The 27,119-nt window shown below is 41.4% G+C and overlaps 2 protein-coding genes across 3 annotated transcripts in view; one reads left to right on the top strand and one right to left on the bottom strand.

Annotated features, from left to right (window-relative positions):
* gal (galanin/GMAP prepropeptide) lies at nucleotides 1–26,021 on the bottom strand. Of its 2 annotated transcripts, XM_052061094.1 has the most exons (7): nucleotides 25,726–26,021; nucleotides 25,467–25,547; nucleotides 23,761–23,815; nucleotides 11,731–11,802; nucleotides 3,436–3,522; nucleotides 2,354–2,425; nucleotides 1–1,937 (listed from the first exon to the last, which is right to left on the bottom strand). In XM_052061094.1, the coding sequence occupies exons 1-7, from the start codon at nucleotides 25,852–25,854 to the stop codon at nucleotides 1,876–1,878; spliced, it is 558 nt and encodes a 185-aa protein (XP_051917054.1). In that variant the 5' UTR covers nucleotides 25,855–26,021; the 3' UTR covers nucleotides 1–1,875. The 2 variants fall into 2 exon arrangements, with proteins under 2 accessions (XP_051917054.1, XP_051917055.1); XM_052061095.1 differs by lacking the exon at nucleotides 11,731–11,802 and having other exon boundaries at nucleotides 1,579–1,937; nucleotides 25,726–25,992.
* Nucleotides 1–27,119, top strand: part of LOC127597271 (uncharacterized) — a 180,776-nt gene that overhangs the window by 5,765 nt on the left and 147,892 nt on the right. The gene's annotated exons all lie outside the window — the stretch shown is intronic.

Raw genomic sequence — 27,119 nt, 5'->3', positions numbered from 1 at the left:
TTTTTTTTCTTTATTGAACTCCATCGTCTTTGACCTGATGACAGCAGAATGGGGGAAATAACAGTACAGAAGCATGAATCTGTGTTTAACATCCAATTCGCTTTCAGTAACCATTACCGTCGATCTTTGTGACTCTATGGCTAAATAGATATACTATCTATTTACATCTGAGTATATGCTATTAATTTTATCTCATCAATTATCAAATATTAAAGGTACTGCGAGACAACCAAGCTTTGCTAAAGACAACATGATTCACTGTTGTGTAAGAAATAACAACATAATGACTCGAAAGCAGGGCTGTCCAATAGAAAATAATAATTTTGCCACAATAGCATTCTTCACATTTAATGTATTAAACACACTAAAACCAATACAGCGTGAAATATGATGGGGGGCCTGTTACTCCATGTTATGGGGCTACTTACAGCAAAGGGTGGCTTGAATTTGTGCAGGGTGACATATCAAGCCTATGAAGACTAGAAGGAAATGTGTTGCCCAGTGTCAGAGAGCCGGGTCTATTTTGTGGCAAGTTTATATAGAGATCCGGGTCATTATAAAGGGTTCGCATTAATAAATATAGAAATAGTTTGACAAAGAAGTGGTACCTCTACTTACGAATGTCTCTTCATTTGAATATTGCCTCTTGTTACAAAATACATTTCAAGATGCGAAAGGTAAAAATACAGTATAGGCTGATCCTCGCAGCTCCGAGTTTCCTGAACTTATGGCTGCTCTGCCATTGGCTATTACCTAGAATTTTCCTGGCGTTCCATTGGCAAAGAGGGACCATTACCGCATGTGTCTATGTGTGTAGATAGATAAGATATGTGTCTATGCAACGTCCTCGTCATCTGCCAGTTGGGCCATGAGGTTTTTCGTAAGTGTGAATCACCTGGAAAAATTGTTCACCAGTCTGGCGATCGCTATCTGTGCTGAAGTTTGCCTTGGATATTTTCGAAGGATTGTTCAAACCCAACAAAAGCAAACGTTCTTGGATCGGTTCTTTCCAAAACGCCAGGCAAAAACCACTTCTGAGAGACTAAAGAGGGCATAAAATGCCAGTTCAAAGTTAAATGACCATGATTTTTATTCTTTACTCTATTCTTTGTTTTTTACATTATGTATGAATCTCTTTTATTTTTATTATGCAATAATCTAATTGTAACGTTTATTTGTTACATATTTTGATGCATTGTTTTGCTTTAGGAAATGGGGGGGGGGGGGGGTGAGGGGGGCCTTGGAACGAATTAGGGCATTTACATGGAAAGTGTGTCTCTACTTAAAAAATGTTCTATTTAAGAAATTTCTTCAAGAACCAAATAAAAAGTAAAAGTAAAGTAGAGGAGCCACCGTAAATCTTGTATTTCATGAAGAAGCATCATCTGTCATCTGTTATTATATAACACTAGCTGGTTCGCCGCCCTCCGGGCGGCTCATCAGCTAGTTCCTGCGGAAGGCTGGTAAGGTGGGCCCACAAAAGTGTTGTTGCTTGGTTCAACTTTTTGTTCATCTTCATTGCTTATCGAGAAAATAAAGAGATGTTTAGCTCTACTAAATAACTAACAATTTCATTGCAATGCTTGTGGGTAGACAACATTTTTTCGCTAAGATGCCCGCGCGATCGTAGTGAGCCACTGCCTGAGCGGCGCAGTGGCGGCGTGCAGTGGCGGCGCGCAGCGGCGCGGTGAAGTAGGTACGTTTTGAAAAGGGACAGACGGAAGGACAGACCGCGTGCGGGACGACGCGCAATATATATATAGATTTGATGTGAGTACCTAAACCTTGGACATCCCTGCTCTAAAGTGAGCAAAAGTTATTTCAGCAAAAGCAAAATGATGGGTACAGAAGGTGTGATCGCAGAGGGTGATGTGGCTAAGGGTTAGCCATTTCATCTGAAGTCACAGAAGAAGTCAAGCTTTGCAAGGCTCCCATTTCTACAAATTACAAAAAAGAAAAACAATTGATTTTTGATATAGCTCATCACTTGAAGCTGTTTGTTTGAGAGGAGATCTAAATCAATATCCTAATCATCATAAATAATGGAAATTGAATCAGCACCAATCTGGACAATTTTAAGGACACCCATAGGCTGCATAACATGTCTGTCAGTGTTTTTCATGGATTTATTTTGGAGTCTATAATAAAATCCATAAATGCCCTACCCCTCATCCATTCTTTTCCTGTATTACTTCCCCAGCTTACGATCAAGTGCAGAGGTGCTGACCGAATTCCTTGAGCCCCCCCCCCCCAAATCTGGTGGCTTACTTGTACTTCTTTGTGTAACCCTACCAAATAACAAACTATTTGCAAATTATCCAGAACACCCATGGCACAGAGTACATGAATATACCTTTATATTTGAGGTATGTCAGGAAGTCAATGACAGTGTGGACAATGTCTTCCTCCGCTTTCCTTTTGTCACCTGTGAAAATAGAGCCACAGATGACCATATTTTTGGATCAGAATCTCCAGATGATCAAAAAAGTCTGCATTTTCAATTATGTATTGGGAATGAAAACTTGAGAGAATCTTGCCAGAACACCCATACATCTGTTTTCCACAGATGCTTATTTTTATAGGGTCCAGTGCTGGAGCCTATCCCAGCTGACTTCGGGCAGAAAGCAGACGACACTCCGAACTGGTTACCAGTCAGTCATAGGGCACACATAGAGATAAACAACCCGCATTCACATCGTCAGTGAGTGGAAACTGATCCCGCGCTGCCCACACGCAAATCAGGCGAATGTATCAATACACTCTGAGCAACACCTTTTCAGAACATATGAAAAAAAAAATCAAAAATAAAACTTGTACGAGAGCAGGGCAAAAGAGGCGAGAACCTTTGCCTGAGGCTTTTGTGCCTCTGCTGCTGTGACCTGAGTGGCTCAGTTTTCCAGTCCCTATTCCATGACCTCTCAAGGTGTTCTTTGCTGTTAAAGGTCAAGTGTGAAGTAAACTTGGCCAATCACCTATTGAGTAATATGGCTAACACTATTTCAAGGGTCCTTTTGCTACCTTTTTTAACGCAGCCGACACAGGTTCTAAATTAGACCCACAGCAGCGTCCTGAACGACAAAAATGCTTTGGTTTACCAATCTCCGGTCATTGCAGTGATGTCATTGCTGAGTCACCAGTCAGCCATCATACTGCATTGTTCATTGTCCCGTTAACTGGTCTTTGCCAGTGCGCCCAATGATACACAACATACACAAAACGCACTGTTTTGTGTATGTGTCAAATACAGAAATAGCACCCTTGACTGAGACTGCGCCCAACAACACGGTGCGTCGAATGGTCGTGAAAATACGGGTAAGTTAAATTAACTCCACAGTGAATGACACTCAGTGTATTGATCTTGGTGGTGTGGCATATTACAATCCATGTCATACATACTGATGCATGATACTGATACATTATGCTCAAAACACCAACCTGTTTGGAAGCTATCTTCCCAGTCCATGTCTCTCTTGCCAGCAAGACCAGGCTTGTCTCCAAGTATCCTGTGTCCATCTATGCCATCTGAACAGGAGTAGAGTTGTTTGTAGTTAAGGGCAGCCAGCATGCCAAATACAGTGTCACTCACACTTGTGCACAGATGGGTGTGAATGTTTTGCTGGTGGCCGGAGGGTCAATAGGTGCACACTGGCAGCCACGTTTTCATCCGTCTGCCCGAGGGTTGCTGCAGCTACACAATGTAATTTACCAGGGCCAGAGCGTCAACGTGAGGGTGCATGAATAATGTATCCACTCTCAAGCATCTTCGAGTGTTCATTTCAGTTCAGTTATTATTAATAATGTTATTACTATTGCTGTTATTATTAATTATAACAGTCATCATAATAAATAAACATTGACACAATTTAATTCGAGTTTTATAGCCTTTTGCTGATTCTGCATCATAATCTGCAAATGAAATCTAAAGTAGGCTGGATATAGTTTTTTTTTTTACACTTCAAATAATTCAAATTCAATGAAAAAACAGAAAGAGACTGGAGTGACTGGTCAGCAAGGCCAGTTCTGTCCTGGGTTGCTCCCTTGACACTCTGGAGGAGGTGGGCAACAGAAGGATGCTAACTAAGCTAAAAGCTATGATGGCCAGTCCCTCCCACACCCTCCAGCCCGCCCTGACAGCACTTGGTAGCTCCTTCAGCCAGAGACTGTTACACCCGCGCTGCAAGAAGGAGAGATACCGACACTCGTTCCTACTGTCAGGCTGCTGAATAAAAATAACAATAATAATAATAATAATAATAATTAAATGATGTGAAAGACAATTGTAAATAGCACTGCAATTTATCCATTTTGTGTTTATATTGCACTTAATTGAACAGTGTTTGTTGTTTTTTTTTTTCTTCTTTCTTTTTTCTACCTACATTCTTGCTGCTGGAGGCTATACATTTCCCCTGTGTGGGACAAATAAAGGATATCTTAATCTTAAAATAAAATCACTCTTAATTCACTAAATGATATGCTGAAATAGTACACTGTAGGTTAGTTTAAACTTATTTATTTAAATATTTTCTGTCCCGCTTAACCTCTTCAATGGCAGGACGGGGACTGCAGTCTGTCCTGGCAGACAGACAACCTCCCCCCAACATAGTCGCCATTCGTTTGAAAGGTGGTGGTGGTGCTTTCAGAGAGAATTTCGACCCCACGCTACCTGATTATTTGACAAATAATTATTTGAACCTCTTTTCTAGATCACTCTGATTTATGCCTACCAAACTTAGGGTCAGGATATAAATCAGGTCCATGTCAATTTTTACTGGGTCATTGACTGTCAGAGTCAAATGTTATGAGCTATTTGTTGTTTTTAAGTTGTCTGCGTTTTGGCGAAGCTCTTTCTTTTCATATTGTATAATTTTTTTCGTCTTTCTTGTTCTTTAGCAATAATTTAATTGTACAGTTCGAAGTACTGTAGTTGGCATCATTTTGTAATTATAGTGCTCCCAAATTCAGGACATGAAAAGATGATTTGGCATAGAACTGTCATGGATCTGTTTGATTTGTCTCGTAGTAGGTGAGAGAGGAGGGCGTCTCCTCCAGTGCCACACCTGTTCATTGTCAACATCATCAATCACCTGCCTTTAAAAGGACTGCCAGGCTGACAACCCATTGTTGGATAATTTCGCCTTTCTCATGACACTAATATCAAGTATTGTATTTTCTAGACGTCTAGACGTCTTTTGATCTTGGAAGTGGAGCAACGCCAGTGATGCATTGGTGGATTATAACACCAGTGATAGGTCCAAAATGAATCTTTTTAGCAAATGAGAACAGCTACTGGGCCAAAAACACTGACAATAGGCGAAAAAGCCTTATTTGGTCTCAAGTGGCTATGTTGCAGAACGAACATAAAGTAATTGTCTCTGATTGATGAATGAAATGGTGTCTGATATTTCTGAAATATCAGAAATACCACTGAGCATCAGACTGTCAGATCTGTTATTATTCATACGGGCCTTTGACATTTCTAAAAACAGTTCGAGATACTGAAGGAACAATTTGTTAACCTCCAAAAAAATGCAATCTCTAAACGCAGACGTATTTCTGAGTAGGCCTCTTCCGACGGTCCGGCCAGGCGATGAGCGCTTCAAAAGGATAATGTAACTGTCAAGATGGCTTAGAAGCCTCTGCTTCTCATTCAGTGAATTTTATTGGCCATTTTAAATGTTTTACTGCACTTGAAAGTTTTGGTGTCTCATAACACGGAAAAATTCCAAACCATACGCAAGGTCATGTTCTTGATCTCGATGTCTCTAAAGGTGTTGACATCTGGCTGGCTTAATTGGACTATTTCAGATCATTTCGGTGTATTCTTTGAACTAGAAAATAAAGCCAAAAGTAAAGCAACCACCGTATCTATTAAAATGTTTCTGAAAACTATGGCTGTGTCTTCTTCTAGATAAATTCAGCTGGAAAAACTCCACTTTCCTGGATGCCGTTGCTCCATTTAAAATTAAGCGCATTTCATACCGTCCTAAATCACATTGGGAGTACACTACGGCCATCATGACTTTAAAATCAATGTGCAGTGAAGAGTAGTAGTAGTAAGTGGAGAAAAACTAAACTAAAGTTCATTCTGATTGGTACAGAGAATTTCTTTGGAATTTTAACAGAGTTAGTAAAACTAGGACACTAATAAAGTTTTCAAATGTCCTTCATAGCGTCTGCGATGTTGGGTCTGTCTCAGTGACAGGCTGAGAGTGCTGTCTTCTTCCCTGATCAAAACAGTGTGTCCCCTAGCGGATACTCCACGAATTGCACCTTATTGAAGATATTAATTCCGTGTGTTTTATGCATTTTTTCACTTATAAATTATCCTGCGGGCCTGATCTTACCCACGCTCTAAATTGTCCCTAGGTGTGAGTGTGGGCGTAATTGGTTGTTCGTGCCCGATGTGTGCCCTCCAATTGGCTAGCAACCAATTCAGGGTGTCCCCCTCCTCCTGCCTGAGGACTGCTGGGATAGGCTCCAGCACCCCCCGCGACCCATGTGAGAATAAACTGGATCAGGAAATGGATGGATGGATGGTTCTACAGTGATCAAATATTTGGTCTTGATATTACATTGTTATTCAGTATAATATAATAATGGTGTTGTATTTTGTGTCTGCTCATCTTAATTCATCTGAAATTAATTCACCTCTACCAGAGGCCAGGAAGCTTGAGGGTTCTGCGCAGTATCCTTGCTGTTCCCAGCACTGCACATTTCTGGACTGAGATGTCCGATGTTGTTCCCGGGATCTGTTGCAACTACTCATCTAGTTTGGGGGTCACTGCCCCGAGTGCTCCGACCACCACAGGCACGACTGTCACATTTACCTTCCAGGCTCTCTCCAGCTCCTCTCTGAGCCCTTGGTATTTCTCGAGTTTCTCGTGTTCCTTCTTCCTGATGTTTCCATCACTTGGGACCGCTACATCCACTACAACGGCTTTCTTCTGCCCTTTATCTATGATCACGATATCTGGTTGGTTCGCCATTACCATCTTGTCAGTCTGGATCTGGAAGTCCCACAGGATCTTCGCTCTGTCATTCTCCACCACCTTCGGAGGTGTTTCCCATTTTGACCTTGGGGTTTCCAGTCCATACTCCGCACAGATGTTTCGGTAGACTATGCCAGCCACCTGGTTATGGCGTTCCATGTAGGCTTTCCCTGCCAGCATCTTACACCCTGCAGTTATGTGTTGGATCGTCTCAGGTGCCTCTTTGCACAACCTACACCTTGGGTCTTGTCTGGTGTGGTATATCTGGGCCTCGATGGCTCTGGTGCTCAAGGCCTGCTCCTGAGCAGCCAGGATGAGTGCCTCTGTGCTGTCCTTCAGGCCAGCCCTCTCTAGCCACTGATAGGACTTCCTGAGATCAGCCACTTCAGTTATGGTGCGGGGGTACATCCCGTGTAGGGGCTTGTCCTCCCATGATGGTCCCTCTTCCAGCGCCTCATCTTCTGTTCCCCATTGTCTGAGACATTCTCTGAGTACGTCATCCGTTGGAGCCTTCTCCTTGATGTATTCATGGAGCTTGGATGTTTCATCCTGGACAGTGGCTCTCACACTCACTAGTCCCCGGCCTCCTTCCTTTCGGCTTGCGTACAGTCTCAGGGTGCTGGATTTGGGATGGAACCCTCCATGCATGGTTAGGAGCTTTCGGGTCTTAACGTCCGTGGTCTGAATCTCTTCCTTTGGCCACCTTATTATTCCTGCAGGGTATCTGATCACTGGCAGGGCATAGCTGTTTATTGCCCGGGTCTTATTCTTGCCATTGAGCTGGCTTCTTAGGACTTGCCTCACTCGCTGGAGGTATTTGGCCGTAGCCGCTTTCCTTGTTGCCAGTTCGAGGTTGCCATTGGCTTGTGGTATACCGAGGTACTTGTAGCTGTCCTCAATGTCTGCTATTGTTCCTTCAGGGAGTGAGACCCCTTCAGTGCGGACTACCTTTCCTCTCTTAGTCACCAACCGACTACATTTCTCAAGCCCGAATGACATCCCGATGTCGCTGCTGTAGATCCTGGTTGTGTGGATCAGGGAATCTACGTCCCTTTCGCTCTTAGCATACAGCTTTACGTCATCCATGTAGAGGAGGTGACTGATTGTAGCTCCATTTCTGAGGCGGTATCCATAGCCTGTCTTGGTGATTACTTGGCTTAGGGGGTTCAGTCCTATGCAGAACAGCAGTGGGGAGAGTGCATCACCTTGGTATATGCCACATTTGATGGACACTTGGGTAAGTGGCTTGCCATTGGCTTCAAGTGTGGTTTTCCACATCCTCTTCGAGTTCGCAACGAAGGCTCTTAGGGTCCTGTTCACCTTATACAACTCTAAGCATTCAGTGATCCATGTATGTGGCATCGAGTCATAGGCTTTCTTGTAATCAATCCAAGCTGTGCACAGGTTGGTACGTCGGGACCTGCAGTCTTGTGCGACTGTTCTGTCAACCAGGAGCTGATGTTTGGCTCCTCTGGTATCTCTACCAATGCCCTTCTGCGCTTCGTTCATGTATTTATCCATGTGTGCACTTATCTTAGCCGCAATGATGCACATGAGCTTCCATGTTGTGGAGAGACAGGTTATTGGCCGATAGTTGGATGGGGCTGCACCCTTCGAGGGATCCTTCATGATCAGGATCGTTCACCCTTCGGTTAGCCATTCTGGGTGTGTCCCATCCCTCAGCAGCTGGTTCATTTGTACTGCTAGGCGCTCATGGAGTGCTGTGAGTTTCTTTAGCCAGTAGGTGTGGACCATGTCCGGGCCTGGTGCTGTCCAGTTCTTCATATCTGAGACTCTTTCCTGTATGTCTGCCTCTGTTATGGTAACTGGGTTCTGTTCAGGGAGGTTGCTGTGCTCCTCTCTCAGGGTCACCAGCCATTGTGCCCTGCTGTTATGTGCAACCTCCTTCTCCCATATGCCTTTCCAGTACCTTTCAGTTTCCAGTCTTGGGGGGTCAGCTCTGTTGTTAGGGCCCTGCCACTGAGCGTACACTTTCGCAGGTTGTGTTGCGAACAGCCTGTTTATTCGTCTGGCCTCATTCTCTTTCATGTATCGCTTTAGGCGACTGGACAATTCTTGGAGCCTTTGTTTGGCAGTTTCGAGTGCTTCAGGTATGGTCATCTGGATGTACCTCTCGGGTATCAGCCTTTTCATCACACCTCTCTGGGTCTCCGTCAATTGACTCACATCTTTCCGGGCCGCCTTGATCTTAGCCTCCAACCGTCTTTTCCATGGTGGGTAACGTATCTCATGACTTCCATGGTTGCTCTTATAGCCCAGAGTCTCCAGGATCACTGATGCTGAAGCGTATATCAGCTCATTGGTTGCTGTGATCGTTACGGTAGGGATCACCCTCAGTGCTGCATTCACACTTTCTATGAGACTTTCAGATGGTACTTCACATATCCGTTGTAATCGGTTTCTAGGTTGCCCAGCTTTCATTCTCGCCATGATCTTAGCTTTCAGGTCAATTGCTGCCTCGCTCAGCATTTCATTCATTGGGGCTGGCCACCCAATCTCATCTTCTGCATTCTTTGGGGCTTGCCTCCCAATCTCTTGTATGACCTCCTCCTCTGATCTGGCAGCCTGGGGCCCTTCACCATGGAACCTGCGTTGTACCTCATCAATCTCAAGTTGTGACAGCAGTTGCCGTTTGTGGATGTTGGAACACTGAGCTACTAGTTCTTTCGTGGTCAACCGTGACTGTGGGTTTCGAAGTAACCATTTAGCCCACATTGTCTGCATGTAACCCCTCTGACTATGGTTGCTTGAGTAGTAACATTCGCTTTGTTCCAGTAGCCCTTTTTTCATCAAGGTGCTCTGGTTCCCCAGCACCTGACCCAGTTTGGCCGGGCGACATCTGAGCCGGCATGTCATTCGTTTTATTGTCTCTCATCATTGTATGAGGTAGGCATTAGCGTGAAGGATCTCGCCCAAGGACCCACACTGGTTGGTGTTATGTGCTCATTTTTTGCCCCAAGCGGGATTCGAACCACCGTCTCGCGTATGCCAAACCGATGCCTTACCAACTGAGCTATCCAGCCGCTATATATATATATATAGTTTGTTGTTTGTTTGTTTGTTTTATTGAGCATATATAGTACACACAATAACAGGTTGACAAAGGTCAAACAAAATTATAAAAGGAAAAAAAACACACATCATCACAGTTATATGCTCAAAGGAGTAGGAAGAATTAAATAACTTATCTAGTCCTACCCCTTATTATGTAACTGAATTGTTCATTTTTCAAAACAAAGAAATGAAAAACTACATATCATTAAATATTTTTACCCTTGTGTATACTATGCTATTCTATTTCTACACCTTTGGTTTGTATATATATAGTTATCTTTCTTCTTTTGTATTTCAATTTTCTGATATTCATTATAATTAGAAAATTGAAATATATACTGTATATGTACCCTGTGATTGGCTGACAACTGGTTCAGGGTGTCCCCGCCTACTGCCCAAATACAGCTGGGAAAAGACTCCAGCTCGGAAAATGAATGAATGAATATATATACACACACACGCGATAATAGAAATTGGATGTCTGAGTGATGCCATCAATGCGTGTTGTGACCATTATGTTTCCTGAACAAATACTAGATATGCTGCAGCAATTTACTGACTAGACAACCAAATGGTCACTTTGCAGAACATTGAGAGTCAGCATTTACAGAATACATGTCTCTGAATACTTGCTTAAAAAAAGACAATATAGCGGTACCTCTACTTACGAACGTTCAAGTTTCGAAATTTTCAAGTTACTAAATGGATGGATGGATGGATGTGTGTCGATGCAGTGTCCTCGTCAGTCACCCCTCCAGCCACGAGGTGTTCCGTTTTTCGTAAATGGGATTCACCCAGAAAAAGTGTTCACCAGTCCGGTGATCGCTCACTATGCTGATGTTTGCCCTGGACATTTTCGAAGGATTATTAAAAGCCGACAAAAGCAAAGGTCCTTGTATCAGGTTTTTAGAAAACGCCGGGCAAAAAACACTTCTGAGAACATGAACTAAAGAGGGCAAAAAACGATGAGGACGAAGTTAAAAGTTAAATGACCATCATTTTTATTCTTTACTGTATTCTTTGTTTTTTTATATAATGCAAAACGCTCATTTATTGTGCAATAATTGAATTGTAACATGTATTTGTTACATATTTTGATGATGTTTTTATGCTTTAGAAAACATTTATGTCAGAATTTTGGGGAGGTTGAAACGGATTAGGGCATTAACATGGAAAACGCGTCTCTATTTACAATATTTTCTTGTTAAGAAATGTCTTCCCGAACCAATTAATTTCTTAAGTAGAGGTACCACTGTACAATAATCCTTCGTTTTAATCGCCTTTAATGGGGACCAAAACCACCCGCGATAAACGAAAATCCACTAAGTAGTGACCAATAAACATATATAAAAAAATAAATAAATAAAATTCAGTCCGCAAAAGGTCCGCGAGAAGCTGCAAAACAACAGCAAGTCACATAGAGCAACATATACAGTACTGTACTCCATGTATATGAAAAAAATATATATATATATATTTAATCCCCGATGCACTGAAACCGCGATAAACGAACCGTGAAATAGCAAGGGATCACTGTACATACTTTTACTGTTTGGATGGATAAAATCAGACATCAATACAATGATAGCCGGGACAGGATGTTTGAATGGAGCAATTCCTGGCCTAAAAGTGAGGTCCTGCAGCGGCTGTTATGTTTCTATCTTACATTGAGTGATCAAGTTGTCTCTGCCTCTGGCACTGGGTGAATCCTTTATCTGAATTAGGTGATCAATCCGACCTGTAACACAGGATGAGGCAGGAGGAACTTTTATGTGAGCTTCCACAGATATGCAAACACGCTCACACACAGGGGGTGAACTGCCCTCAGAGAGTTTACAGGAGTTTCCCCAATTGGCCACTGAGAGTTGAATTGAGCAGCTCATTTTGAGGGAATAAAAGGTCTAGGTCATCTTTATTGTAAAATGTGCTCTATGTATGACATACAGCACAGATGAAATTTCTTTCTCTCAATCCTCATTTCAAACATACAAACATGCCGTGCATTAAAACACACACAACTAGAGATAAACCAGCAAACAACACGGTACAAAAGGCATACTACATAAATCTAAATAAAAATAAAAAACACTGGCACTTATGACGGTGGGTTAAAGTGAGGTAGTGCATTGTGCAATACGCGAATGTCGGATGCGGAGGAGAGGTACATAGGTTCCCTAACAAACAAAACAAAACAAAAATCACACCTGTAACAGCAGACTGTTTCGGTTTTCCCCTTCCGTATATTAAGTGACTGATATGTTGTCGTAACCAATAAAAACATAAAAAGTTAAGTGATTTCAGCTGACACGAGACAGACACTAGAACCTGGAATAGGCGAAATGCATGAAGTAGTCAGTTTTATTTTTTACAGTTATTATACAATACTGAACTATGTATACAATGCAGGAGCGATTGCTCTAAGACTGCAAGGGATGCTCAGCTTCTGTCATGTTCCTGATCTTGGCTTTGCCAGCAGGTGGCAGACTTAGCGGTCTTGCTGGTTGCACACCTGCTGCTAGTCTTGCAAATTAGGGAACTCAGTATTTAAGGAGCCACAAACTGTCTGCTGGTTGTCTGAGTATTGTTTTGGCTTGCTGCTTTCCTTGCTCATAGACCTTTGCTGTAGACCTTGTCGTATTCGCTAGTGATGGGTCCATGAGGCCTCATGAGGCGTGTCGACATAATGACACACTGTGTTGATACTGTACTGATACTGTGTTGCTGACCACTGCTACCTGCTGGAACCTTCAAAATCCCTGCAGCCAACCCACTTGACAGACTGAACAAACTGATTTGATGATGACGTGTATACAATGCACTACCTCACTCTACCTACAATAGCCACAAGCGCCATTGTTTATGTTGTTGTTTATGCTGTTTATATTGTTTATATTGTCTATACTGTTCAGATTACATGTCTTTTTATATAGTGTAGCTGCAATCCTTTCTTAGCTGTGTGTGTTTAATGCACATCATGTTTGCATGCATGTATGGACTGAGGATTGAGAGGAAATTTCATCTATGCTGCATGTCATACATAAAGCATATTTGACAATAAAGATGACATTGACCCTTGACAATATCATTCACATCCATGCATTCATATTGTATCATTCAATGTGTTTCAATAATGTGAAAATCATGCGAATGAGGATGCTTGTGGGCTTTGTCTTCACAAATTTTGATTTAGAAAAATAAGATGCTCCAATGTTTTAAATTTCAGTCTGTTGCATTTAATGCATGCTATTTCCCCTGTTGCGGAGAAGACACACACACACACACTAGAATAAGACATGTCAAAAATCCGAGAGGCACTTGGTGAGACAAGGAGATTTTAATAAATACCTTATTCTCCAAAAGGAGATCAAAATGGCTCTACACGGCGGACAATTTGTATTTGTCCGGAAGCTGCTCCATAATATGCACGTACTGTAGCAACGTCACTCGAGTGAAGCGCGTCTCAGCAGTCGATAGTCTGTTGCTCTCAGCTGTGCGCGCGAGCACGTACTTGCGGCGCCAACCCAAGCCACACCACATATTAAGCTTTGAACTACGACAACAGCTAAGCTAGCCTAGCCGATGTAATGATGATCAGCAGACAAGGTTTACGTTTTATGTGACTTTTAATAGCAACGTGGCAGAGTCATTAAACATGCGGTGTGCTCAGTGCTCACTCGCAGTCACTTTCTGGAACTCCCCCTTATAGGCGGGACCTCTCAATCAACTGGAGTATGACGTACAGTACAAACGTTCATAAAACACTTCTCATATAATAATAGCCTATTATATGACAGCCGACATGACGCTAGAAGTCAGACGGACAAATCTTTTCTGATAATCAGTGTGTTTTCCGTATTGCCCAAACATATATTTTTATTTGAGCGAGGGTGAGGTCTAGCTTGTTTCGGCAATCGGCATCGTGTCGCCAGACGCACTTCCTTAGGATACACTGTGCGGGCTTTTGCTGCGTCAACGCCCCCTGCACTGAGTCGACGCCCCCTGGACGAAGTGGCGCAGCTTGGACTGTGCCAAGCAGCCGATTCAGTCTAAACTGCACCGGTGCAGTTCACGTGTCAATCACGGCGCATGCATCAACGCATCGGTGTCGCTGGACCCATCACTAGTATTCGCTATTGTTCCCTCGGTACCATTGGTTTAGTAAGTACAGTCATACCTCAGTTTTTGAACGTCTCTGTTCTCGACCAAATTGTTTTTCAACCAAAAATTTTGAGTTTTTTATGCCTCGGATGACAAACGAATTTCTGTTCTCGAACAAACTGAGCGCACTTAAATGCGCCACTTGACTCCTCTTGCCTTCCTTACACGAGGAAGTGACACTCCCTCGGGTAGACGAGGACGTGACGCTTCCTCGTGTAGCATTCCATTGTGAACAGAAGTGTTCAATAAAGATTTTTTTTAAAAAGAGCGTGGTTTCGGTTTTTGAACAAATCGGTTTTCGAACAGCCTTCTGGAATGGATTATGGTCGAAAACCGAGGTATGACTGTATTGTTTTTCTGTTTTAGTGAATTGGCTTTTGCTGCGTGTATTTGATACATTGTTTTTCATTTGTAGTCTCGGGTTTGTTTTCCGTTCTTGCCTTTAGTGCAGGTGCTTTTGGTTATCGTTTAGTTTTTGTGTTCCCTGGTCCTTGTTTTGACCAATGCTTTATGTTCCTTCTTTGTCGGTGCAATTTTTGTATATTAAACATTTTTTGTTACAGAGTACTTGTCTGGAGTCTACAAATTTTGGGATCCTCAACATTATTTGGTTTGACCGAATCGTGACAGCCTCCCTTAAAATGTCAAAAAGTAAGTGATCAAATATATGTGTGTACGTACAAATGTGTGGACATGTCATTGACTAAATATGCGCTCAACTTTTGTTCCGAATCAGCTTCTTATTACTGGTTATGACACGACTCTCTTCTCATTCATTCCCGCAGCTTCACTGTGTTTTAAACAGTGTGGACGCTCAGCGTCGACCACGCGGACTCTGGGCGTCTAGAGAGTTCGGTGTAGGTTGTCCCAATGCTTTGAAAGAAGACGAGCCATTGGATAAGTGCTGGATTTGTCCTGCCCATCGGATGCTCATCTTTTCTGCATGATGATTGGATGATCTGTCTGAGGTTGAATTTCTTTTTGATTGATAGCGAAATGAGCCAATCACGATCTTATGGTGAAGGCATCGTTTTCATTTTTTGAAAAGGAACGGAAAGTAGAATTTATGTACAAATAAACTGACACATTTTATGATGTAGGCCGAAATTGAGCTTCCCCTTCTTGACAGACGAGCATCCGCCGCTGATACAATGAAACCAAAGACCAAAAAGTTGTTAAGGTAAATTTGGCAAGCTGTACAGAGCTAAGTTGCGGAAACTGTTCACGTTGGTCAGTCCTTTAGCCAATCAGGATGGAGAACACAATTCACTGTTTAAAAAAACAGCATTAAAAAACTGCACTAAAAATTGGAAAGTGAACTGCGTTATAACGATTGTTCACTGTATGCCAATAACTATACGAATAGACTGTGTGCTTTTCAGTATTATTCTGTCACATGCCAACTCAGATGTTTCGCGCACATTGGAAAACTTTAAGAAAACTATGGTGGCCTTAATTGGGGAATAAATCAAATGTGTCAGTATTAGGGTTAGAGTTCTCAGTAATAGGATCTGAGTTTGTCCTATCACACAATCTTGGTCAGGCGTTCCAAACTCATTTTTGTCACGGGCCACTTTGAAGTTACTTCTTCCCTCGGACGGCCGAATTAATGTTTAATCATCGCGTGGTATTGTTATTTATACACAACAAATTGTTGGATTACTTGTTTTGAAATCAGTCAACTATATGTTTGTTCACTTATTGTTCAAGTGAGTGTAAACAGGGTCAGAAAATTTGCACAAAATCTCAATGTTGTTTATTACACCTGACAAATTGACATTTCTATACAAATTTTAGAAATCATCGTGGAAGTTGACACACATGATCTGCTTACGGGCTTGAGTTTGACATCTGTGATCTAGGTCAATCTTGCTCAAGGGCACCTTAACATTTGTCACTCCACCAACTAGAGCTATTAATGAGTAACCCACAGAGGGCTTTCTAATGCAAGTGCACACATGGGCAACCAACCTGGATATGATGCTCAATGAGGCCGCTCCACAAGTCGCCAAAGTTGCATTTACTGTCGGTCACAGCTGTCAAAGTCCCAATGAAAACAACTTGCTTTTTACAGAATGTAAAATGTGAATAACAGTGTTTAAATACTGTTCTTGCCAGGAACCTTTTGTAAGTACAGTCTTTTCAGCCTTTGTAGTGTTTATGTATTTATTTTTTAATTCAGTTGACTTGGTCTTTGCTGTGCTTTTGTTTGGTTGATGTTTTTTTTTTTGTGACCTGTGAGTCTGAAGCCCTTCGGAATACCAATCGCTTGCATTCCCATACATAGGTGAAATGAACAATGCAAGTGCGCTATCAGCAGGAGCGTTTTAGGGAGTTACATTACCAATTTCAGGAGGAGTCAGATTTGTCGAGAGCAAAGTTGTGAAATTTAGGACAATTGCAAAATTGACCTCTTGCTTACAATATGGTGAAAGAAACCAAACGTACTGACTCTACAGCGGACACAGGTAATAAATATTTTATTGTATCTAATTTAAAAGGAAAATTAATATCTGTGCAAGAGCCGATCCAAGCTGTCTTCAGGTCGTAGGTGGGGCACACCCTGAACTGGTGAACTGGTTGCCAGCCAATCACAGGGCACAGAGTGTTCCGTTAACATGCCATGCATGTTTTTGGAATGTGGGAGGAAACCAGAGTACCCAGAGAAAAGCCACACGGCCACAGGGAGAACATGCATCTCCACACAGGAAGTCTGGAGCCGGAATGAAACTCTGCAGCTCTGGACTGTGAGGCAGACGCGCTAATCAGTCGCCCTCCGTGCTGCCCCAATTTCTTCTTTTCTTTTTTAAATTAATTTCAGACATGTCAATAACCATATAGCCAACACATTTCAAACAATATAGGTGTAAGGTGAGGGGTTCGTTGTTTTGGAATGGATGGCTCTACTTTATGAACGGCAATAGGAGAGATGGAATCCTTTGAATGCAGTTTGATTGAAAAGGGGAAAAAAAGACGTCTGCACCGCAGCACGTTCGAGAACGCCACTCCTTCTTCAGGCTACTAAAACACTTCCTGTTTCCTTCAGCCAATCAGACACTCTCAACTTAAACATGTTAACATCAAAGACAATACTGTAATGTTCAAACATACAACTCAACAGTATTTATAGAGCACTTTCAGACAGCCATCGCTGCATACTAAGTGCTGTACATGGAGAAACTAACATATACAACAGTAAAGCAACACATCGGTAACAAAAACAGTACAAAGCACCGAACAGCAAAACCAAGAACAAATCTGAGTCATGTTGAGTCAAATGCCAAAGAATACAAGTGAGTTTTGAGGCGGGTTTTAAAGATGGGCAGCAAGGAGGCTTTCTTAATGTTCAGTGGGAGGTCATTCCAGAGAGAGGGACCAGCAACAGAAAAAGGCTCAATCCCCTCTGAGCCTCAGTTTAGTTCTTGGTACTTCTAATAATGTCTGGTCTGCAGACCTGAGGTGCCGGGCAGGTGTGTAGGGGCTGATGAGCTCAGAGAGGTAAGGTGGCACGAGGTCATTTAGAAATTTGAAGACAAATAATAGGATCTTGAAAATAACTCTAAAATGTATAGGGAGCCGGTGAAGGGATGCCAGAGTAGGAGTTATGCGCTCCTTCTTACGAGTACCAGTCAAGAGACGAGCAGCGGCATTCTGGACCAGCTGGAGGCGCTTAATGGAGGATTGGCTCGCTCCAAAGTAAAGGGCATTGCAGTAATCAAGTTGGGATGTGACAAAGGCATGAATTACTCTCTCAAAGTGTTCATGAGAGAGGAGAGGATTTACTTTGGCCAGCTGTCTAAGGTGAAAGAAGCTGGATTGAACAACGGCACCAATTTGTCGGTCAAGTTTGAAATCACTGTCCAGTTTAAGACCCAAGTTTGAGACTGTTGACTTACGATAAGTGGACAGGGGGCCCAAGTCTACAGGATGGGATGTACAAGGCCCACTGGGACCAAAGAGTATCACCTCTGTCTTCTTTTCATTGAAATTCAAGAAATTTTGTGCCATCCAGGTTTTGATTTCTTCCAGGCAGGATAGAAGTGGCCTTAATGAGAAAGCGTCTTTTTTGCTCAGTGGGACATAAATCTGGAAGTCATCTGCACAGCAGTGGAATGAAATACCATGTTTCTTTAAGATGGAACACAATGGGAGCAGATACAGCGAGAACAGCAGAAGCCACAGAATTGAGCCCTGTGGAACACCACATGACAGGGGAGCAGTACGTGACTCAGAGCAGCCAAGGCTGACACAAAAGGTTCTGTCAGCTAAATAGGACCTCAACCACCCAAGAGCGCTACCACCACTGCCCACGAAGTGCTGCAAACGAGTCGGCAGAATGCTGTGATCTACTGTATTAAATGCTGCAGTTAAATCCAATAAAACTAGACACTCCTCACGTCTCCAGTGTCATTTGCCAGGAGGATGTCATTAGAAACGTGTAACAGGGCTGACTCCATGCCATGCATCGTCTTGAAACCTGACTGGAAGACCTCCCAGATGTTATGTTCATCCAATAAATATTTCAGCTGCATGTGCACCACTTTTTCCAGAATTTTTGAAATGAAAGGCAATTTGGAAATGGGCCTGAAATTTGACAGCACATCTGAATCAAGACCAGGTTTGGACCACAGCATGTATAAACTGTTGGGGAACTATACCAGAAGAGAGGCTGCTGTTGATAATGTCTAAGACCGATGTACCAATATTCGGGAAAATCTCCTGAAGGAAATGCGGGGGAAGAGAGTCGCAGGGGGAGCCAGATGGCTTCGTCTGGAGAACTACATCCTCCAAAAGCATCAGGGACAGAGTTTCAAAAGAATTTAGCACAGCTGAACACGGAATGTGGACAGAGGGATCAGATGCGGTATTTGAGACTGGAGTCCTAGCTGTAGAATCCTTATCAATGAAAAACTGAAGGAATCTATTGCACATCTCGGGTGAAGAATCCGAGCAAATAGGCATAGGGGGTTTGAGTACAGAATCTATGGTTTTAAATAGTGCGCGTGGGTTGTGACAATACAAGGATAATAATTAACAATTAAGCAAAATCTTCCACAGGTAGACACACACATCAATATACTGTACCTTGTCAACATTTCCTTTTCAACATGCCCAAAAAGGGGTAAGAAGTACAACTTAGTTTCCCCAACCGTAATATTTACTATTCACCAACAATGATGATGGTTGTGATTCCCGTGAGTCCTGTAAACCAATGCTACAAACAACAGTTTTTTTCTTTTCAAACATTTTACCACCTACACCTCCCAAAACACACCCTATGTACCATCATAGTTACAGTGCTAGAGCCCTGTTACCCCATATTTTGATCCCTATATTTGTCGAAAATAATCAACCTGAGCTGCTTCCCCAAAAAACTCATCCTTGGATAATGTTCGAACTCATCACTGAGTTCATTTCAAACTCTGACACCACTCATCGAAATCCACTTTCTAGTCATGGTTGTTTGAAGACTCCTGGTTTTTAAATTAAGATCCATCCATCGACTTTCTAATCTGCTTATCCTCCCGGGCGTGCTGGAGCCTATCGCAGAGCACCAACAGCCGGAGGCAAAGTTTACAGACAGACGAACTCCTCTTTGAGTAGCATAACATCCGCTCTCCCAACTGCTCGCACGTCCCCCCTCACATCCTGTGAGTCACGTGACACATTCCAAAATACTCAGCAAAAACAACATGACGTGTTGTCAACAACACACATATCCTCAATTTCTCCCTGCCAAACACTTATATTTGGCACTTGCACATTTTGTAAATTAAAATGTAACAAAACAAAACAAAAAAAGAACGGTTGCTGTCATTCGGCATCAGTGTTCCCTCGGTGCAAAGGCAATTTAAACAGCGGATAAAATCAAAACAATTTTGAAAAAAATCAAACGACAGCTGGATTGGCATTTTCAATTTTCAGATTCTTCTCTGTCATGATGATAAAATACAAATTGAAAATTCTGGGGATTTTTTTTTGTGGATTTTGGATGGAAGAAAGGTACACATTTCTCACTATCCAAAACCGTTATTGTGTGATCCTGACTGCATTTTGTAGAGCGCTAATTATTTCAGGAAAGGTAATTGCAACCACCTGGGAATGGGCCAATTGCAGCTTGTCCCTGATTGCCCTGAGGAATTTAAAAGAGGAATGAGGAAGTCACTGCGCGTCGGACAGCCTGGAGAGCAGTGATACATGTGGTCTGCTAAAAACTGGTCAACTGTTGCTCCTTGAAATAAAGAAAATTGGAAAATCTCCTTCCTGGATCCTGGCTGAATCGCCTTTTTATTCTTTTTTTGCCTGGCCTGCTGTTTCGCCGCATAACAGCCTCAAACAAAGAATTCAACTGTTAATGTGATACACAAGGTTGACAGAGTGGGGAAAGAAAAATGTTAAAAAGAAAAAAAAGATTATGAAAGTGTGCGAGCATTTGGGACTGAAATGCATGGAAACGTGGAGCTTCCAATGTGGAAGATAAATATTTTGACTGGCAAATACGTGAAGACATACTTGCGTGTTCGTCGGAATGTGTTGAAATACATTCAAACGTACTTGCAAGTACTTTCGAACGTACTTGCGCTCGAAATACGTTCGAACGTACTTTTAGGCAAAACGCTACATGGCATTTTCTCTACTCAACTGTATTTATAGAGCACTTTGAAACAGCCATCGCTGCATACATTTTCCATAATTCCACGGGATACTGACTTGCACATGTATTTTGAGAAAAAATTCAGAAAGTAAATCATGCACTGCAGCCATCCATCTATCGAGAAGATCAATTTTCTGAGCTGCTTATCCACACAAGGGTTGCAGGCTTGCTGAAGCCCAGCCCATCATCTTAGGGCAGTAGGCGGGGTACACCCTCAACTGCTTGCCAGCCAAAAAAACATTTTCAATCACAATCACACCAAGGGACAATTTAGAGCGTGCTATGCACGTTTTGGGAATGTGGGAAGAAACCAGAGACACAGAGAACCCACGCAGGCATAGGGAGAACATGCAAACCCCACACAGGAAAGCCAGTGCCTGTGACGATACCGTGAACAGCTGCGCTTCTATCCAGCTTCCTCCCACTAAGGGTGTGGAAAATAATCGATATTAATCGATACATCGATGCGCACCTCCGCGATCCGAGTGCATCGGCTCATTCACTGGGTACGACGCGATTGACGGGTGAAATCGCGATTCATCACGATGCATTGATGGGTATCAGTGAAATCGCGATTCATCACGATGCATTGATGGGTATCGGTAAAATCATTTCATAAAATCATTTATTCATGTTAAACGTCACATATCTGCCCTTTCCAAGGCGCAATGAATGCACCATCATTGCTTTGCGTTTTGTGTTGAATACGGACGGTAGCCGTGCGTCACATACAGTCCAGCAGTACACAACGAGCGAAACATTATGGAAGTTAGCGCACGCAGCAGCAAGGAAACTACTATATTTAATGCAGCCGCAACATTCAAATCTTATGTTTGGAAATACTACGGCTTCGAAAAGAAAGACGGAAAGCTTGATAAAACCTCCGTAATTTGCAAGGAATGTCGCACTAAGAAGCCATACAACGGCAGCACCACAAATATGCAGACCCACTTAAACCGATGGCACCAGATCACCGACAAGTTTCCCTCCCGCTTCCCCGCCCAGTTCCTCGTCGGACACCGGAGAAACTCTTGGTAAACCAGGTCAGGATCAGAAAAAAATCGCCTCTTATTTTGGGAATCCCCTTGCAACTCACTGTGACCGCGCAATGGCTATAACTAAGGCCACTGCTTATTTCATATGCAAAGACCTCCAGCCTTAGCGTGGTGGACAACGAGGGTTTCAGACAGCTCGTGCACGTTTTGGAACCCAGGTATAAAATACCAGACAGGTCTGTGTTCACTTACAAACATATTCCCGATGTGTACAACAAAGTGAGAAGTGAGATTACTGTGTCGCTGAACAGTGCGCAAAGAGTTGCACTTACAGTGGATGGGTGGACATCTTGCGCTAGAGATTCATATACATATATATATTATTATTATATTTCATATAAGACACTCAGTGAGAATAGTCTGTTTGTGTTTACACTATAGCAACAGCTGTGAGTCTCAGGTGCCAAATTGTTTACATTTTCTTTGCACAAAACCCAATTGTGAAAGGGCTTAAATAAGTTGTTTTACAAGTTCTACTCTTTATAAGGAATAAAGTGGTATCCTTTTTGTAATACCATACTGAATTCCATCTTTTTAAAAGCTTTTTTTCTTTGCTTATTTGCATCATGTTTAATTGCACAATATCGCAACAAATTGCATTGTATCGTATCGGATCGCATTGATTTGAACTTAATGTGTATCGAATCGTATCGCATCGTGACGACGGTGAAACGTATCGCATCGTATCGCCAGAAAATTCCATGTATCGTTTAAGTATCGCATCGCTGGCAGTGGATCGTGATGTGTATCGAATCGTCCTCAGTGCTGAGATTCACATCCCTACCTCTCACATGTACAGACTTGAGGTCTGTTGTCCCCTGCCTGTAGTATCAAATCTTCACCAACAGAGAGTGATAAAATACTGCTGAACAGCTGTAAAATGCCGGTTAACATTTAACTGTATGCAAACTTTAAATCCACACACAAACACGAAAATTCCGAGGAGATTACAGCAATTCCTGCTTCGTGGTTTTTCACTTTTCGCGGGGGAGTTTGCAAAATAACTACGAAAAACCAAAATAACTGCCAAAAACGAAGGATTACTGTTTTTTAATTTCTAATGAAATACAATTTCACTATGTGAGAAAAGTGTCTAAAAACACGCCATATATATATTTTTTTTTACAAATCCACTGACCATGGCAGTGCAACAATTAAAACACATCATATTCCTGAGAACTCTAAACAATATAATCTTTTTAAATGGAGTACAAAATGATGTTTGCACACATTTCACACACACAGGGAATATGATCTAAAGACTTCATTCCAAACTAGCCATACCTTTGAACAGATATGATTTAGATATCAAATATACACTACATGGTAAGGTGTGAACGTGTTAAGTTACTCATGTAATATGCTGTCCACCTTGTGAGCTTCAGAAATAAAAACAAACTAAAATAAGAAAATGTGCGCCTAACAACCCAAGGTTGCCACTTCAGAATGGGGCCTAAACAGCTATGTGCACCCCTGATTGAAATGTTGAGACATTAATAAAGTCTGCCCAAAGCGTTGGTGAATTCTCAACAAATCTTGTTAAAAATATCAACAATTTGAAAGTTTCATTTTCATTCACATTCATTCTCCTCTCAGTCACAAATACAATTACAACTCTTGCGATGCAGTTGTGGGAAACAAGACCTTTAAAATATATTATTATAGGGCAGTGGTTCCCAACATCCAACTGCACAACTGACATTTAGCGAACATCTGTCTATATGTCTAAGAGCTATGAGCCACATGGTGGAAACAGTTTAATGTAATAATTTGTGATAACAATGTAAAACTATGCAAAATGAACAGTCTGTGTGTTCGGAGTACTTACGGGGACCTAAAAGGTAGCCGGCACTATTGAGGGTCCACCCCCTCTTCTCCTTTGCCTGCATGGTGAAATAGGACAAAATTAAAGGGGTCGGCAGATTAGTATTTCGTCCTTAAGATCATTGCGTATCTGCACTTGTCCTAACAAGGACAATCTTTGGATCACAATGACTCCATTTATAGATTATGGTCAAATGAAAAATGTAGTTGACAATTCTCGACATGTACTTATGGAAAAAATGTCGATCTGGAGACTTCATCTGTTTTTTTAAAATTTTCATTTTAGGAATTAAAATACATCATTGCAGATTACGAGATGACAATCACTTTCTGGTTATTTATTGCTATTTATTACCAGGTAAACCCAAGGGTGTACTTTTATCCCCCCCCCCCCCCCCCCTCTTTTGGGATAAAGGAGATCATATTCAGATTTTGGGGTGCTCAGTGGCCCTGATTTCCATGTTTCTGTAAGTAATCAACTCACAAGGTTTCACCATTTTGAATTGAAATGTGGATTCCTATTTAGTTACTATTTAGTTTCCAAATTTGAGCCAGCTCAGTGGGCTGTTCTGCGATAATAATAATAATAATATTAATAATAATAATAATAATACATTTTATTTCTGGGCGCCTTTCTAGAAACTCAAGGACACCTTACAACAAGCAGTTAAAATCACGAATACAATGCTAAAAACAACATACAATAAAATAAGAAAAAATACAACAAAAATAAATGAACAAAAATAATGGCTTTATGGTCAGATGATAATAAATAATTAGACGTTGTCAAATAAAACATGAAAATTATGATTTCTTGATTAATTTATACACCTGAAACATACTTGTGTATTAACTACATCATTAATAACCAAAAAACATAATGCATTGATAATTAAAAATCATGACTTTATATTTTTGGGGGTCGTGTACTGCTGCTGCCTTTGATGAAGCTGACAAGATTCACAGTGATTGTCTCAATACCCAGTCACTGCCAGTCCCATGCGGTGATGCATTTAAGAGTTGAATCAAAAAGGCCATCATCAAAAATTTCACCAAACTAATTACAATATGTAAGCGACTCGCAGTGAACCCTGATGGGATGAGCAAAAAGTCACGACAAACAAATGCTCTATTGTTGTGTGTAATTGTTTGATTAATTATTATTAATGAATTATTCTCTCTGGAATGACCTCCCACTGAACATTCGGCAAGCCTCCTCGCCCATCTTCAAATCCCTCCTCAAAACTCACTTGTATTCTTTGGCATTCAACTCAGCATGACTTAGATTTGTTCTTGGTTTTACTGTTCGGTGCTTTCTACTGTCTTTGTTACCGATTTGTTTTACCTTTTATTGTATATGTTTTAAAATGCTCCATGTACAGCACTTTGTATGCAGCGATGGCTGTTCGAAAGTGCTCTATGAATACAATTGAATTGAATTGAATTATTGTTTAGCGCAACTGTCGCATGAACCTCAATTTGGTTTGTGGAAAAATAAATTTCTCAAGCCCTGTATGTAGATTATTTATTGATCCCTAATCCCTACAAGCAATGAATGTAACTAATAGTCGATCATTTTCTTATGTTCCAGTTCTACTTCTGAGATTGCAGCAAAGAATAGAATAACAGCACACAAAACTGAAGATTTCATTCACAAATGCAACAGTAAATTGCATGGCATTAATGAAAAAAAAAAAAAAAAGATCTTACCGCTATTACCAGCTCGATGGTCTCCGAGAACATTGTGCAAAAGATGAGAGACACTAGCAAAATCCTATAGGACCTCTTCATCTAAAGAATTCAAGTAAAAAGGAAAGACATCAAGAACTACCTCACCCATTCAATTTTCACAATCAATCCAACTGGGAAGACTTTCCTTATGTGGGACTCTACATGTACTGTAGATTGACCTACATATAGAATGCCTTGATAATAAGAATTAAATGACGTGAACAAAGCAGTGTCTTACCTTTGATATGCTGGCAACACAGACTCTCCTCCCAGAAGGCAGCAGCTGAAGTTGCTGTTTGTGTGAACACTTTGCAGTTCCGATGAAATGGGTACTACATACACCTTTTATGGTCCTCAAACTCACCATGGCTTCGGTCCACCTGCGTCAGCAGCCCTCTCCCCCCAGACAAGAGAAAGCGTAATGAAATTCAATTACATCATGTAATGCCCGGAGCCGATTTTTCTTTACCCCCCCAGAGACATGGATTAAATTTGAAAATGAGGGAACTCTTCCTATCACCATCTTTCACTCTACAAGCATATGCTTCAAGTTTGTGTTGCACATCAGTGTTGGACAATTTGTTTTTATGCTTTCTTGTTTGATTTAAGATTTTTCTTTGGGTCGGTTTAAGGAAGAGTGATTATGAAAATCCGTATAAAATAAAATATTGAAGACATTCCTCCTGTAGCAAATAGTTCACCCTTTTATATCTGCTGCTTTCTGGTCAGGTAAGGAAATAAAAATAAACATTTACCACCTACTTATTATTCTACTGATCAGTGAAATGTCCATCTTTCACTGCAGGTGGAATAATTCCTTTTATAAACCAGTGAAAGGTTATGGGCTAAAATACATTTCAGTTCAAACTTTTAAAAATAAGTCCAGTATTAGGTTTCATTCAAACAAAAACATATTTTAAAGATATTTCATTGACAATCAATCATCATAAACGTGAACCTACAAAAGTCACTGAAAACATGTATGCCAAGACAATGCAATGCCGTAATAAAATATTTTTTCTCAAATTCCTATATATTTCTTTCATATCTTCCACTTTTATATTTAAAATACCGGTTATTAAATAAATGTAAATATCAGACTAAGATAACATGAGTACTTGACTTGACTTAAATAAAATTCCGTTTTAAATGTTGATTTTATGTGTTAATGGGGAAAAAAACTTCAACGCTACCTTGTCCTGTGTGAAAATGTAGTTTGCCCATAAACCTAATAACTAGTTGGACCACCCTGAGCAGCGACAACTGCAATCAAGGCTTTCACATTTCTGTGAAAATATTTTCTCCCACTCCCTCTCCCACATTCTTGCAGAATTGCTTTAATTCAGCAACACCTGAGGGTTTTGAGTTGCCCTTTCAAGATCATGCCACAGAATCTCAATTGAATATAAGTCAGACTATGACTAGGCCACTCGAAAACCATCATTAAAAATAAAAAAATAATAATAATTTGATTGATGATTTGATTGATTGATGATGATTTTGAAGTCAAGATGGCGCCCGAGTAGGCAGCCGTCAGCAAGTGCTCTCATGAGCCTTGCTTTTTTTGTTGTTCTTGTGTTTCTTTTGTCACTTTGTGTTTGTTGTTACGTCGTGTGGACTTGATGTGGACCT

The sequence above is a fragment of the Hippocampus zosterae genome, chromosome 3, assembly GCF_025434085.1.
Source record: "Hippocampus zosterae strain Florida chromosome 3, ASM2543408v3, whole genome shotgun sequence".
Taxonomy (NCBI): domain Eukaryota; kingdom Metazoa; phylum Chordata; class Actinopteri; order Syngnathiformes; family Syngnathidae; genus Hippocampus; species Hippocampus zosterae.
This window is presented reverse-complemented; position numbering and strand designations above follow the sequence as displayed.